Source organism: Cherax quadricarinatus, chromosome 78, assembly GCF_038502225.1.
Source record: "Cherax quadricarinatus isolate ZL_2023a chromosome 78, ASM3850222v1, whole genome shotgun sequence".
NCBI classification, from domain to species: domain Eukaryota; kingdom Metazoa; phylum Arthropoda; class Malacostraca; order Decapoda; family Parastacidae; genus Cherax; species Cherax quadricarinatus.
The window spans coordinates 2,409,680-2,425,799 of NC_091369.1; the positions used below are offsets into that span (position 1 = coordinate 2,409,680).

General features: G+C 45.1%; 1 protein-coding gene and 1 long non-coding RNA gene across 5 annotated transcripts in view; one reads left to right on the plus strand and one right to left on the minus strand.

The window, feature by feature from the left end:
* The window catches only part of LOC138855009 (uncharacterized), a 272,883-nt gene that overhangs the window by 22,575 nt on the left and 234,188 nt on the right, over positions 1-16,120 (plus strand). The window lies entirely within an intron of this gene.
* Positions 1-16,120, minus strand: part of LOC128701648 (metabotropic glutamate receptor 5) — a 225,750-nt gene that overhangs the window by 21,859 nt on the left and 187,771 nt on the right. For 3 of the 4 annotated variants that reach the window (XM_070101561.1, XM_070101562.1, XM_070101564.1), the window contains exons 2-6: positions 11,439-12,453; positions 10,186-10,339; positions 9,450-9,592; positions 4,343-4,532; positions 3,233-3,348 (exon numbers count right to left, since the gene is read on the minus strand). In XM_070101561.1, the coding sequence (XP_069957662.1) occupies positions 3,233-3,348; positions 4,343-4,532; positions 9,450-9,592; positions 10,186-10,339; positions 11,439-11,630 (795 nt within the window). In that variant the 5' untranslated portion in view covers positions 11,631-12,453. Of the gene's footprint in view, positions 1-3,232; positions 3,349-4,342; positions 4,533-9,449; positions 9,593-10,185; positions 10,340-11,138; positions 11,268-11,438; positions 12,454-16,120 lie in introns of those variants that run through there. The other variant, XM_070101563.1, reaches the window with a different exon arrangement.

The window sequence follows — 16,120 nt, forward strand, 5'->3', positions numbered from 1 at the left end:
ATGCGTTAGGAATGATCATGGTTGCAGGACCACAAGACACATAAACCAAGAGATGTATAAACTCAGTTTAATTTGTGATAAACAACTGTCAATGAATAAACAGAATGGTGGATGAGGGGCTAGAACCATGGTCCTTAAACTGACAGTCTGACGCTCTCAGTGCGCATACACTCAGAGTTTAATTTAGATAATAAATATTTTTGACTGAGGCAGAGGAAGATCTGGCAGAGAGAGAAATAGATCAGGCAGAGAGAGAAATAGATCGGGCAGAGAGAGAAATAGATCGGGCAGAGAGAGAGATCTGGCAGAGGCATATCTGGTAGAGAGGCAAAGGCAGATCTGGTAGAGAGGCAGAGGCAGATCTGGTAGGGAGAGAGAGAGAGATCTGGCAGAGGCATATCTGGTAGAGAGGCAGAGGCAGATCTGGTAGGGAGAGAGAGAGAGAGAGAGATCTGGAGAGGAAGATCTCTAAACACAATTAAGCAACTATTCAAAAAATGACCGAAATGTTTCCATTAAGGTCCTAAACTTATTTGTACCTTTTTCCAAATATTTGTTGCTAGCATGTACGTTTGCATTTAGAATGTACGCATACATCAGAATGCACATCTATAACTAACATGTACGTCTATATCCAACATGTACGTCTATATCCAACATGTACGTCTATATCCAACATGTACGTCTATATCCAACATGTACGTCTATATCCAACATGTACGTCTATATCCAACATGTACGTCTATATATGTACGTCTATATCCAGCATGTACGTCTATGTACATGTACGTCTATATCCAACATGTACGTACATCTATATCCAACATGTACGTCTATATCCAACATGTACGTCTATATCCAACATGTACGTCTATATCCAACATGTACGTCTATATCCAACATGTACGTCTATATCCAACATGTACGTCTATATCCAACATGTACGTCTATATCCAACATGTACGTCTATATCCAACATGTACGTCTATATCCAACATGTACGTCTATATCCAACATGTACGTCTATATCCAACATGTACGTCTATATCCAACATGTACGTCTATATCCAACATGTACGTCTATATCCAACATGTACGTCTATATCCAACATGTACGTCTATATCCAACATGTACGTCTATATCCAACATGTACGTCTATATCCAACATGTACGTCTATATCCAACATGTACATGGACCTCTATATCCAACATGTACGTCTATATCCAACATGTACGTCTATATCCAACATGTACGTCTATATCCAACATGTACGTCTATATCCAGCATGTACGTCTATATCCAACATGTACGTCTATATCCAACATGTACGTCTATATCCAACATGTACGTCTATATCCAACATGTACGTCTATATCCAACATGTACGTCTATATCCAACATGTACGTCTATATCCAACATGTACGTCTATATCCAACATGTACATCTATATCCAACATGTACGTCTATATCCAACATGTACGTCTATATCCAACATGTACGTCTATATCCAACATGTACATCTATATCCAACATGTACGTCTATATCCAACATGTACGTCTATATCCAACATGTACGTCTATATCCAACATGTACATCTATATCCAACATGTACGTCTATATCCAACATGTACGTCTATATCCAACATGTACGTCTATATCCAGCATGTACGTCTATATCCAACATGTACGTCTATATCCAGCATGTACGTCTATATCCAACATGTACGTCTATATCCAACATGTACGTCTATATCCAACATGTACGTCTATATCCAACATGTACGTCTATATCCAACATGTACGTCTATATCCAACATGTACGTCTATATCCAGCATGTACGTCTATATCCAACATGTACGTTTATATCCAACATGTACGTCTATATCCAGCATGTACGTCTATATCCAACATGTACATCTATATCCAACATGTACGTCTATATCCAACATGTACATCTATATCCAACATGTACGTCTATATCCAACATGTACGTCTATATCCAACATGTACGTCTATATCCAACATGTACGTCTATATCCAACATGCACGTCTATATCCAACATGTACGTCTATATTCAACATGCACGTCTATATCCAACATGTACGTCTATATCCAACATGTACGTCTATATTCAACATGCACGTCTATATCCAACATGTACGTCTATATCCAACATGTCCGTCTATATCCAACATGCACGTCTATATCCAACATGTACGTCTATATCCAACATGTACGTCTATATTCAACATGTACGTCTATATCCAACATGTACGTCTATATCCAACATGTACGTCTATATCCAACATGTACGTCTATATCCAACATGTACGTCTATATCCAACATGTACGTCTATATCCAACATGTACGTCTATATCCAACATGTACGTCTATATCCAGCATATACGTCAGTACTCAGTTATAACTCACATGGAGCCAGAAAATCAGAAGATAACTGATGATGTATATTTTGAAATATACAGACCAACCAGCCTGTGTTTGTCTCCGTGTGGGTTAGTTAGTTTAATATGTTTATTATGCACCCCATACCCATCCTGTGGGCGGTAGTCAAAAGATTACAGAGGTACATAATTGGTCCAGGGACTGGGCCTCAAAGTTTTGATAGCTGAGCAAGTTACAGAGGTAATGAATTCACAATTTACAAAGGTAATGAACTCACAATTTACAAAGGTAATGAACTCCAGGTAGGTCTAGTCACAATCATGACAAGTGTGGGTTACTAGACAATATTGATAAGTGTTCATTACACTCATGTTATCCATGTACATCTGTATCCAGCATGTATACATCTATATCTAACATTTATACATTATATCCAACATGTATACATCTTCATCGAACATGTATACATCTCTATCCTGCATGTATACATCTATATCTAACATGTATACATCCATATCCTGCATGTATACATGTACATCCAGCACTACTCACCATGTTAGGTAAGACACATATGCAACAGTTTCAGACTATGGAACAATACTCTTCTCCAGACTGAGGGACTGACCACCTCAAAACTTTAAGTGTGATGGACTGATTACATCGTCTTCAAGTATCTTCTGCTTCTATCAACTTTTCTGTACTCGACTGAAGAAGCCTACTGTGTAGGCGAAACGTTTCGAAATAAAGATACCTAACTGTTGCATATGTGTCTTACCTAACAACCTGTCGGTATTTTATACCATTTTAATGTTCACTACTCACCATATCGAAGGCCTCGTCTTCAGCGTTGCTCAGGACAGAGTCTTCCTTAGCGATACAAATATTGTTTCCTTCAGCCAGCTCTCTGAAGGCTGTCATGCCGCTCTGGCCATAGTTCCCTGAAACAGTCTTAAGATTCATTATAGCCATAAGCGAGTGCTGAAACTCTCTCCCCCCGGGAATGGGGGGTACATATATCCCCCGGGGGAAGAAGCTAGAAAATATCGAATTTCCTTATAAAATGGGGGTGGACGACCCCCACTCTCAGACTTTAGGGGGAGACTCAAAGAATTTTTTTTTTTTAAGCAATTTACTTCTTACTTTTAAATGATCTTTTTTGTAATATTTGTTTTTCGCCTCTCATCTGAAGTATATATTTTTAATTCCTCCATTCTTCTTGTATATTTCCTTCCGTTACCTTTCATTCTAACTACTGACGTGTACACCACACAAGTGTCTCGGTGGCTCGGTGGCCTGGTGGCTAAAGCTCCCGCTTCACACACGGAGGGCCCGGGTTCGATTCCCGGCGGGTGGAAACATTTCGACACGTTTCCTTACACCTATTGTCCTGTTCACCTAGCAGCAAATAGGTACCTGGGTGTTAGTCGACTTGTGTGGGTCGCATCCTGGGGGACAAGATTAAGGACCACAATGGAAATAAGTTAGACAGTCCTCGATGACGCACTGACTTTCTTGGGTTATCCTGGGTGGCTAACCCTCCGGGGTTAAAAATCCGAACGAAATCTTATCTTATCTTATCTTAACACACTTGTTCACTAACATGTACACCAGACACTCAGTACACTACGTAAGTAATTGTCCAGTTAGCTGAAGCATTATCTCTCTTTCTCTCTCTCTGTTTCTCTCTCTTTGTCTCTCCTCTCTCTGTCTCTTGCCATCATTCTTCCTCTCTCTGTTTACCATTCACTTCACAATAATATTAATAATATAATAATAATAATAATGATAAAATTAGTGACAGCTTAGTCTTCTCCTGTCATAGTCTCCCTAAGTCTCCTGCTGTCACCTTACCGCCAGTATGTACCGCTGTCACCTTACCGTCAGTATGTACCGCTGTCACCTTACCGTCAGTATGTACCGCTGTCACCTTACCGTCAGTATGTACTGCTGAGACGTAGGTCCAGTTGTAATGCCTGACGATGTCCACCATCACCTGAGCCTGGTAGTAGTCTGAAGGAACTACCCGCATGAAGTATGAGAAGCGGGACTTGTCACTCAGGTCCCTGGAGGTGGCTGAGTACCCTACTTGCGGTATACCGAAGAGCTGCAGTAGGTTCTGTACCTGTTGAGGGGAAAGTAGGTGCATTGTTAGAGGGAGTGGTATGTGGGGGTGGGAAGTAGGGACACTTGTTAGTTTAGGGAGACATATATGAGTGGGAGGTAGGAATACCAGCGACAGAAGGAGGGATATTAATATATAAGGTAACTAGTAGTACCACCACTATTACTACTGTTACTACTACTACTACTATTACTATTACTACTACTTTTACTACTACTACTTTTAGTAGTACTACTGCTACTATTATTGCTACTACTAATACTACAACCACTACCACCATAACTACTGTTACTACCACTACACGTACTACTACTAGTACTACTACCTCTGTTACTACTACTGCCCCGAGTGCAATTTGTTTTGTATTCGACTTGCCTCACACATCCACCTTTCTGCATGACATCTTAGCCAGCCTAATGGACGGCGGGTCATTATTAGCTAGGATGTATGCACCATCCTTCTACCGGGTGACTAACTAGGTGCTAGGGCAGTCTGATGAGCCAGAGGGAGAGTGGCTGGTCTGGGTGAGGGCTTCCTCGATTCTAGCAGCCCAGACTGTTAGACTCTCTCGTGCCTTGGTCTGGCTCGTACCAACTAGATCCAACTTCCTGTATAGGCGTGATATGGCTGTAGCAGCGAGTGCTGTTATATTCTCCAAATACGAATCACAGTTGGGTTTAATTAGCTCCTTCCTATTATACACAGTGTGGTTACTATGTGCATACTTTCTGGTGGTGGGAATATATGTTAAACCAACACTGTTCTGGTGGACAATTTATTCCGCATCTTTGCCCTTTGACTGAGCGTTAAGAGGGTGTACAGTGTGGCCAGGTACTGTGGGTCCATGACAAGTACCTGTGATCGTGATACGAGATCCTGTTCTCTGTGTTGCTGCTGTTTGGTGTTTGCGTAATGATACAAACGAGGGTCTGGTGCTTGGTGACGCCCCTTACGTTGTGTTATTGACGTATTTCTTGTTCTAATCGCAATGAATAACGGTGTTATTTGACAGGTGTGCACTTTACTGAGTTAGTATACGACAAGTTGATGTCTGAACCATCAGCTGTGACTCGTGTATCTCTCTCTCTCTCTCTCTCTCTCTCTCTGTTTGGTGTGTCTAATTCACCTCAAGTTCCTGCTAGTCTCCGCTCTCCCCCTTCCGTTTCCTCGCTGGAAATAGCGATCACACCCTTGATCGTTTACCTGGTGTTACGCTTGTTGAGGAGGCGAGGTAGCAAGTCAGGGCTGACTTAGGGCGAAGCTGCGTCTCCTGTTCTCAAATTAGCAAAACTTAGTGTGGAACAGACCAGGGAAAAGTGTGCTTTGGACAAGGAGCAGTAAGAGAGAGAGAGAGAGAGAGAGAGAGAGAGAGAGTGAGTGAGTGAGTATAGTCGCTCCAGTGTTGAGTGTTTTTGTACACAGAAATCCGCACTATTTCCTGAAGCTTAGCTTGATTTTTTCCCTCGAATGATTGGAAAATCAGTGCCATGCTCGGCGGTGGTGGTTCTACCACTGGGCTGCAGTGGTTCACACGGTGGGTGTTCTACCACTGGGCTGCAGTGGTTCATACGGTGGGTGTTCTACCACTGGGCTGCAGTGGTTCACACGGTGGGTGTTCTACCACTGGGCTGCAGTGGTTCACACGGTGGGTGTTCTACCACTGGGCTGCAGTGGTTCACACGGTGGGTGTTCCACCACTGGGCTGCAGTGGTTCACACGGTGGGTGTTCCACCACTGGGCTGCAGTGGTTCACACGGTGGGTGTTCTACCACTGGGCTGCAGTGGTTCACACGGTGGGTGTTCCACCACTGGGCTGCAGTGGTTCACACGGTGGGTGTTCTACCACTGGGCTGCAGTGGTTCACACGGTGGGTGTTCTACCACTGGGCTGCAGTGGTTCACACGGTGGGTGTTCTACCACTGGGCTGCAGTGGTTCACACGGTGGGTGTTCTACCACTGGGCTGCAGTGGTTCACACGGTGGGTGTTCTACCACTGGGCTGCAGTGGTTCACACGGTGGGTGTTCTACCACTGGGCTGCAGTGGTTCACACGGTGGGTGTTCCACCACTGGGCTGCAGTGGTTCACACGGTGGGTGTTCCACCACTGGCTGCAGTGGTTCACACGGTGGGTGTTCCACCACTGGGCTGCAGTGGTTCACACGGTGGGTGTTCCACCACTGGCTGCAGTGGTTCACACGGTGGGTGTTCCACCACTGGCTGCAGTGGTTCACACGGTGGGTGTTCCACCACTGGCTGCAGTGGTTCACACGGTGGGTGTTCTACCACTGGGCTGCAGTGGTTCACACGGTGGGTGTACCACCACTGGGCTGCAGTGGTTCACACGGTGGGTGTTCCACCACTGGGCTGCAGTGGTTCACACGGTGGGTGTTCTACCACTGGGCTGCAGTGGTTCACACGGTGGGTGTACCACCACTGGGCTGCAGTGGTTCACACGGTGGGTGTTCCACCACTGGGCTGCAGTGGTTCACACGGTGGGTGTTCTACCACTGGGCTGCAGTGGTTCACACGGTGGGTGTTCCACCACTGGGCTGCAGTGGTTCACACGGTGGGTGTTCTACCACTGGGCTGCAGTGGTTCACACGGTGGGTGTTCTACCACTGGGCTGCAGTGGTTTACACGGTGGGTGTTCTACCACTGGGCTGCAGTGGTTCACACGGTGGGTGTTCTACCACTGGGCTGCAGTGGTTCACACGGTGGGTGTTCCACCACTGGGCTGCAGTGGTTCACACGGTGGGTGTTCTACCACTGGGCTGCAGTGGTTCACACGGTGGGTGTTCCACCACTGGGCTGCAGTGGTTCACACGGTGGGTGTTCTACCACTGGGCTGCAGTGGTTCACACGGTGGGTGTTCTACCACTGGGCTGCAGTGGTTTACACGGTGGGTGTTCTACCACTGGGCTGCAGTGGTTCACACGGTGGGTGTTCTACCACTGGGCTGCAGTGGTTCACACGGTGGGTGTTCCACCACTGGGCTGCAGTGGTTCACACGGTGGGTGTTCCACCACTGGGCTGCAGTGGTTCACACGGTGGGTGTTCCACCACTGGGCTGCAGTGGTTCACACGGTGGGTGTTCTACCACTGGGCTGCAGTGGTTCACACGGTGGGTGTTCTACCACTGGGCTGCAGTGGTTTACACGGTGGGTGTTCTACCACTGGGCTGCAGTGGTTCACACGGTGGGTGTTCTACCACTGGGCTGCAGTGGTTCACACGGTGGGTGTTCTACCACTGGGCTGCAGTGGTTCACACGGTGGGTGTTCTACCACTGGGCTGCAGTGGTTCACACGGTGGGTGTTCTACCACTGGGCTGCAGTGGTTCACACGGTGGGTGTTCCACCACTGGGCTGCAGTGGTTCACACGGTGGGTGTTCCACCACTGGGCTGCAGTGGTTCACACGGTGGGTGTTCTACCACTGGGCTGCAGTGGTTCACACGGTGGGTGTTCCACCACTGGGCTGCAGTGGTTCACACGGTGGGTGTTCCACCACTGGGCTGCAGTGGTTCACACGGTCTTACAGGAGGCGACACAGACCTGATCAACACTTCAGTATAGTACTGTTAAATACATTTCAATTTTTATATCATCATGGGGTGCAAAAATGTAACATATATGTAAGAAAACATTGGCAGGCACAAAGGAAAACCATTAATATGCAAAGCATTTCTGGCAATCCTGTGTTAAAGACAATCCAGTATTAAGGGTTATTCTGTTAAAAGCAATTCTGTGGGAATCATTGCATTCCAGCGACGTAGAGACGTTAATCCAGGTTGAATACTCGTCAGCCTGGGCAGTTATATATGTCTGTTGCTGGAGGATAAACTACGGTATTTACTCCGTGTTACAGATCAGCGGGAGTCACTAGCTGTCTGGTGCTGTTGATGTTACTACACAGGGTTAGGTTAGGTTAAGGTTCGTCAGGAAACAGGACAAATGTTTCTTGACGCGGGTCTTAGTCAGATGATGACCCGCCTTTGGAGCTTTTGGTCATCTGACCGAGGCCTTCCGCTGGCTTACCGGTCCACCCCTTTAAAAATTATGGTCATTTATAACCATTGTTTTTTTTTGTTACTACACAACTTTCTAGATGCTATTAGTGAAGTTGTTCTTGTTTTTGTTAAGAATCGTTAACTGGTGACTGTGACTGAGATAGCTGGAAGGGCAGACTCGTCTAAATTGAATAGATAAATAAGTACATGTACAAGGTATACAGACCATAGCTGACATTAGTGATACACTATTATATAGAAAGCCCCTTGTTATGCAGAGCATTTCCCAGGATGCGACCCACACCAGTCGAGTAACACCCAGGTACCTGTTTTACTGTTAGGTGAACAGGGACAGCAGGTGTCTTAAGGAAACACGTCCTAATGTTTCCACCCATACAGGGGATCGACCCCGGGACCTCAGTGTGTGAGCTGAATGCGCTACCAATCGAACAGAGTCAATTTTTAACAATTTGTCCTCACGACAATACTTTAGTATGAAATGACCAATATCAAAAGCGAAATTAAAAGGAGAACTATAGTTGCCGATTACATCAATATAAATCATAGGCACCAGCGTAAAAACTGGTTGTTAGAAGCACTGATAAGGTTCCCAGTGTAAAATGACTTTAAATATATTATCAATCTGTTGACACTGTGCTGTGTGGACCCCTTGGGAAGTAGGTTGGGGACTCCTGCAGCCTAATAATAATGTAATAATATCTTCATTTACTACAAGTACATGTAGAAGGTGCACAGACCATAGCTGACATCAGTGACATACTGTTATATAGAAAGCCGCTTGTTATGCTACACTACTATACACTTATTACTACTACCATTACTACCACTGTTATTACTGATACTACTCTTATTACTACTACAACACAATAATAATAAATGATGATAATGACCTGTATAGTGACGTCTGAGGAGCCAGGACCCACGACTCCCACAAGACGCTTGCTGGTGCTGACGGAGGTCTTACAAGCATCAGACTTGGGTGTGCTGTTGGTGCTGCTGCCGATAGGGAAGGCCAGAGAGTCTCTGATGAACTCTGCAACAATGACCGTGAGACCGAGGTTTTAAAAGAGGTTGGGGGGCGGGGGGAAACCTGTTTACTGGAAGGAGAGACCGTGAGAGTGATTACTCTGAGGGGGGTATACCAGAAATGTATATCTGGAGAGAGTTTCCGGCATCGACGCCCTCTTGCCCCGGTCTGTGAGTGATGGGAATATGTAAAGTAAAAGGACACAAGTGCAACTAATGTGACATTTATTGTGGCAACGTTTCGCTCTCCAGGAGCTTTATCAAGCTTGATAAAGCTCCTGGAGAGCGAAACGTTGATGTCACATTAGTTGCAACTTTATATTGGGTAATTCTACCAACTTTATAGTGATGGGAATAATTGGGAAGATTTGTTTTAACACATCGGCCGTTTCCCACCCAGGCAGGGTGACCCGAAAAAGAAGAAACACTTTCATCATCACTCACTCCATCACTATCTTGCCAGAGGTGCGCCTACACTACAGTTATAAAACTGCAATATATCTCCAATGGGGAGATATCTTTTTATTTCTGAGATTCCAAACGTTATCTGACTGTGTAAAGCAAGTGGGGAGATAGAGAGATAAATAGAGATAGACTAACCTATGCTTTGTTCCAAGGCAATGGAGGAGTACCAACAGGAGTCTCTGATTTCCACACCCAGGGTGATGTTGGGCAACAGTCTTGGGTCTTCATTGATCTTGTCTATAGCCATGAAGGCCGCCTCCACCCGCTGTATGCCGTACTGCTCTCGTATCTGTACGTGAAGCAACGTAACGCACGTTAGTCTGTCTGTAACTAACTACATTATAGCTGCCTGTCTGTAGATGTAAGAACATGGCTGTGCCCGGAATGTCCACTCATCAATATTTTTAATGTTTCTTTGTGTAAATTTCTAATGTTTGTTGCATTTACTGTGACATATTTTGGCTCATTGTCGTCGAGCTCTCAGTAGTAGTACCAGTTCCTAGTAACCAGTTACCAGTAACCAGTGTACCAGTAGATGACTCACTACCAACCGTCTGTGTGAATCATTGACTGTATTCATATTGCTGCTGACCATAGCAGGATTTCAAACACCCTCACCCGTAGACTCTCATGGGTCAGTCAAGATAGGGAGCAGAGAGAGGCAGGTCGGCTGTTGGTGCCTTCCCATACTTTCCGTTATGTTATACGTACTACCAGCCTACGCGAGTATTCTTACCCCATCCACTTTATCGAAACCCACATGACACTGTGGCATATTTTGGCTCATTATGTTGGTCAACTACTCGTGTGTGTGTGTGTGTGTGTGTGTGTGTGTGATTTTCTCTCTCTCTCTCTCTCTCATTCGTCTCATTTTAAGAGTTCAGTGAAAGGTGTATATTTAAAATGTTCACAAATTAGCATAACAAATTAACGTAACACAGTTATGGTTAAATGAGGTTTGCAGATGGGAGAGTTAGGGAAGGGGAGGTAATGGGGTGGATGGGAGGGCAGGAGAGGGTAGGGAGGGGAGGAAGAGAGGGAGCAAATGTAATGTGAAGGAAGGGAGAGGATAGAGTGAAGGTACTCACCTCGCCACAGGTGAGAGTGAAGGTACTCACTTCGCCACAGGCGAGAGTGAAGGTACTCACCTCGCCACAGGTGAGAGTGAAGGTACTCACCTCGCCACAGGTGAGAGTGAAGGTACTCACCTCGCCACAGGTGAGAATGAAGGTACTCACCTCGCCACAGGTGAGAGTGAAGGTACTCACCTCGCCACAGGTGAGAGTGAAGGTACTCATCTCGCCACAGGTGAGAGTGAAGGTACTCACCTCGCCACAGGTGAGAGTGAAGGTACTCACCTCGCCACAGGTGAGAGTGAAGGTACTCACCTCGCCACAGGTGAGAGTGAAGGCACTCTTCTGTTTGGGCTGGTGGTGGACGGAGAACAGAGCGCCGATGAGAATATCGCCCTCTACCAGCGCTGTCTTCCGCCTCTTCTGTATCATGGCGGCTTGAACTAAGTACACCGCCATCACCACCAGCACCACACTCTGCCACCACCTGCACGGCCACCTGCACATCCTTCCTCCTCCTCCTCCTCCTGGTCTTCCTCGGTGCTGCTAATCTTTCTCTACTATCGTGATACACTCACATTCCCTCACGAACTCAGCCAGAGAACATCGAGGTGGTACCACTGACAGATTAAGCATCTTCCTTCTACATGATTGTTGACTATGGTGGCTAAGGCCTTCTCCATAACAGTTCTACGCTCATTTTACATCGTCACACTCATTGTAAACTCATCTTAGATAACCACATTCATTGCTGACTCATCTTAGATGGCCATAACGTCTCTCGCCACAATTGTACAGTCCCAAGTTCAATATGTGAGTAACTCTGACTTGCTGGTGCATCATTCGTTGAATTCTTGATATTAGCACCTAGGCAGGCTGGAGTGGAGTCCTCAACAGGTAAGCAAGTATCAAGAAGTCCTCTTGTTAAAGCGGACAGATCCTCTCCTTTATACCAGAGGAATTTTGAACCAAGCGCTCAGACCTTTCTCTGCTGAAAAGTCAGCAAGTGGCTTACATGACGGCTTTCTTGTTTAAGTGGACAGGATCTGTATATCCTTCTGATAAAGTAGGAGTGCTGACACGGTTATTCAAGCCTGTTTTTCCTGATTATATACCAGGGGCCTTCAGGAGTCCTAGTGGAGGTGAGAGGACTTCTTCTGATGAGGGAACGATGTTAAACCTGCGTCTCGGCTTTCCTGCTCCCGAGTGTGTGAGGAAGCCTGAAGATGTCCAGACTCACATTCAGTGGGCGCAGAGGCTTGAAGATGACCAGACTCACAGTCTGAAGACACGGAAGCTTGCAGCTTGAAGATGACCAGACTGTTCTCACCTGAAAGACAGAATGTAGAAATGTATTTATGAATGACCAGAAAGATGGCGCATCTGAAACAACACAAACACACACAGGCGAGGCCAGGACTCGACCCCTGCAACCAGGGATCGTGTCTGACACACACACACACACACACACACACACACACACACACACACACACACACACACACACACACACACACACAGATTTACAACATTATTGATGATAATAAAATAAATAAACAACGTTAATAATATCAGTTGTCCATCATGCGTACCAGCAGCGATGAAAACACTTTTCAATTCCATCAATTTCAGTTACGATTTAGGTATAAAATCCCTAAAGCCAGGGATTTTAAGGGCTGCAATGGAATGAACAGTATTAGCCCTAGAACCAGGGGTTGTTGTGGGTTGTTAAGGGCTGCGATGGTGTGAGCTGAACGAGCCCTAGAACCAGGGGTTGTTGTGGGTTGTTAAGGGCTGCGATGGTGTGAGCTGAACGAGCCCTAGAACCAGGGGTTGTTGTGGGTTGTTAAGGGCTGCGATAGTGTGAGCTGAACGAGCCCTAGAACCAGGGGTTGTTGTGGGTTGTTAAGGGCTGCGATGGTGTGAGCTGAACTAGCCCTAGAACCAGGGGTTGTTGTGGGTTGTTAAGGGCTACGATGGTGTGAGCTGAACGAGCCCTAGAACCAGGGGTTGTTGTGGGTTGTTAAGGGCTACGATGGTGTGAGCTGAATGATCCTAGAAAAAGGGTAACAATTCCCCCTGAAATACCATAAAAATTACGACAGCTGGCCACAGAGGTCAAAGGTCGCAGCTAAGGTCATTGTACGCATTTAGTGGTTTAATATCTCAGCTCAAAAGGTCACGGTAATGGGACTGATTTTTTTTTTGAGGTTAAAACAGGTCAGAGGTCACAATCTAGGACTCTAGACTTTTCTAAACACAAAAAAACAAAGAAATGCAAGAAATAATGAGCAATAAGAGAAAAAAAGACAGAAAACAAGATAAAAACAAGATAAAAAGAGACAAAAACGAGACAAAAAAGACAAATATAAGACACAACACAAAAAAAAAACAAAGACAAGAGAAAATAAACAAAGACAAAACAAAGACGAAAGCAAAGACGAAAACAAAGACGAGACAAAGACAAGATAAAGACAAGACAAAGACACTAGAGGGACAGAACATGTCAAGATAATTAACACAATGAAAATTCTTCTCTCAACGAAAAAAAAAAATCTGGAATTTTTACAAATTTTTGTCCAATTTTCAATTCAACTCATTTATATTATGTATTTTTTTTTAGCAAATTTGCATATATGTGCAGATTTTTTTCTTGGAATTGTCAGGAAAATTGTGAATTGTTGTAGTCATGGTATTTTTGTGGGTTGTGAATTGTTGCAGTCATGGTATTGTGGGTTGTGAATTGTTGTAGTCATGGTATTGTGGGTTGTGAATTGTTGTAGTCATGGTATTGTGGGTTGTGAATTGTTGCAGTCATGGTATTGTGGGTTGTGAATTGTTGCAGTCATGGTATTGTGGGTTGTGAATTGTTGCAGTCATGGCATTGTGGGTTGTGAATTGTTGCAGTCATGGTATTGTGGGTTGTGAATTGTTGTAGTCATGGTATTGTGGGTTGTGAATTGTTGCAGTCATGGTATTGTGGGTTGTGAATTGTTGTAGTCATGGTATTGTGGGTTGTGAATTGTTGCAGTCATGGTATTGTGGGTTGTGAATTGTTGCAGTCATGGTATTGTGGGTTGTGAATTGTTGCAGTCATGGCATTGTGGGTTGTGAATTGTTGCAGTCATGGTATTGTGGGTTGTGGATTGTTGCAGTCATGGTATTGTGGGTTAGTTGTGAATTGTTGTAGTCATGGTATTGTGGGTTGTGAATTGTTGTAGTCATGGTATTGTGGGTTAGTTGTGAATTGTTGCAGTCATGGTATTGTGGGTTGTGAATTGTTGTAGTCATGGTATTGTGGGTTGTGAATTGTTGTAGTCATGGTATTGTGGGTTAGTTGTGAATTGTTGCAGTCATGGTATTGTGGGTTGTGAATTGTTGTAGTCATGGTATTGTGGGTTAGTTGTGAATTGTTGCAGTCATGGTATTGTGGGTTGTGAATTGTTGTAGTCATGGTATTGTGGGTTGTGAATTGTTGTAGTCATGGTATTGTGGGTTAGTTGTGAATTGTTGCAGTCATGGTATTGTGGGTTGTGAATTGTTATAGTCATGATGTTGTGGGTTAGTTGTGAATTGTTGCAGTCATGGTATTGTAGGTTGTGAATTGTTGTAGTCATGGTATTGTGGGTTAGTTGTGAATTGTTGTAGTCATGGTATTGTGGGTTAGTTGTGAATTATTGTAGTCATGGTATTGTGGGCTAGTTGTGAATTGTTGCAGTCATGGTATTGTGGGTTAGTTGTGAATTGTTGTAGTCATAGTATTGTGGGTTAGTTGTGAATTGTTGTAGTCATGGTATTGTGGGTTAGTTGTGAATTGTTGTAGTCATAGTATTGTGGGTTAGTTGTGAATTGTTGTAGTCATGGTATTGTGGGTTGTGAATTGTTGTAGTCATGGTATTGTGGGTTAGTTGTGAACTGATTCAGCAGTAAATGTCACTGTATTGGCACTGTAGTGGTACTGTAGTGGCACTGTAGTGGCACTGTAGTGGCACTGTAGTGGCACTGTGAAGCTGTGAAGGGCCATCTTATAATAAAGTTTTAATTAGTCTACGCCATTGTGAGGGAAGGAGGGAGGGAGGGAGGGAGGGAGGTCCAATTCACATGAACATAGAACATGGACCACCAACTGGTCCACTGGACCACCAACTGGGCCACTGGACCACCAACAGGTTCACTGGACCACCAACTGGTCCACTGGACCACCAACAGGTTCACTGGACCACCAACTGGTCCACTGGACCACCAACTGGTCCACTGGACCACCAACTGGGCCACTGGACCATCAACTGGGCCACTGGACCACCAACTGGGCCACTGGACCACCAACTGGTCCACTGGACCACCAACTGGTCCACTGGACCACCAACAGGTTCACTGGACCACCAACAGGTTCACTGGACCACCAACTGGTCCACTGGACCACTCCATATAAACATTTAGCAAGATAAAACAAGTGGGTCATAAACCTGCCATTTTTACTGTGTTCAGTTTCAGAATATTTTAATGGTATATTTTTTCAAGGCCCGAGGGTGTACATGTGTGTGTGTGTGTGTGTGTGTGTGTGTGTGTGTGTGTGTGTGTGTTTCCATCTCTCTGTGTCTCTCTATGTCCGAGTTACTCAGAGTGAATACAAGTTGTAGTCTGTCCTGCCTGCTACCCTCTCCCCCTCCTCCCCCTCCTCCCCCTCCTCTCCCTCCTCTCCCTCCTCCCCCTCCTCCCCCTCACAAAGACTGGCCACCAGGAAAAGGGAACCACATTGACCATCACTCAGTCCACACCCAATATCACGCAGGTTCAACGCAGTATGAAAGCAGATTCAACGAAGCTCGAAAGCAGGTTCAATGCAGTATAAACGTAGGTGCAATGCACGAGGTTCAACAGGAGAGAAAAGCTCTTTCAGTATTCAGTTTACAACAGGTATTGAATAACAGGAATCCAACGGTAGGGGTGGAAAACAGGACCATTAATAACAGGAAGAAGAAGAGGAGGAAGAAGAA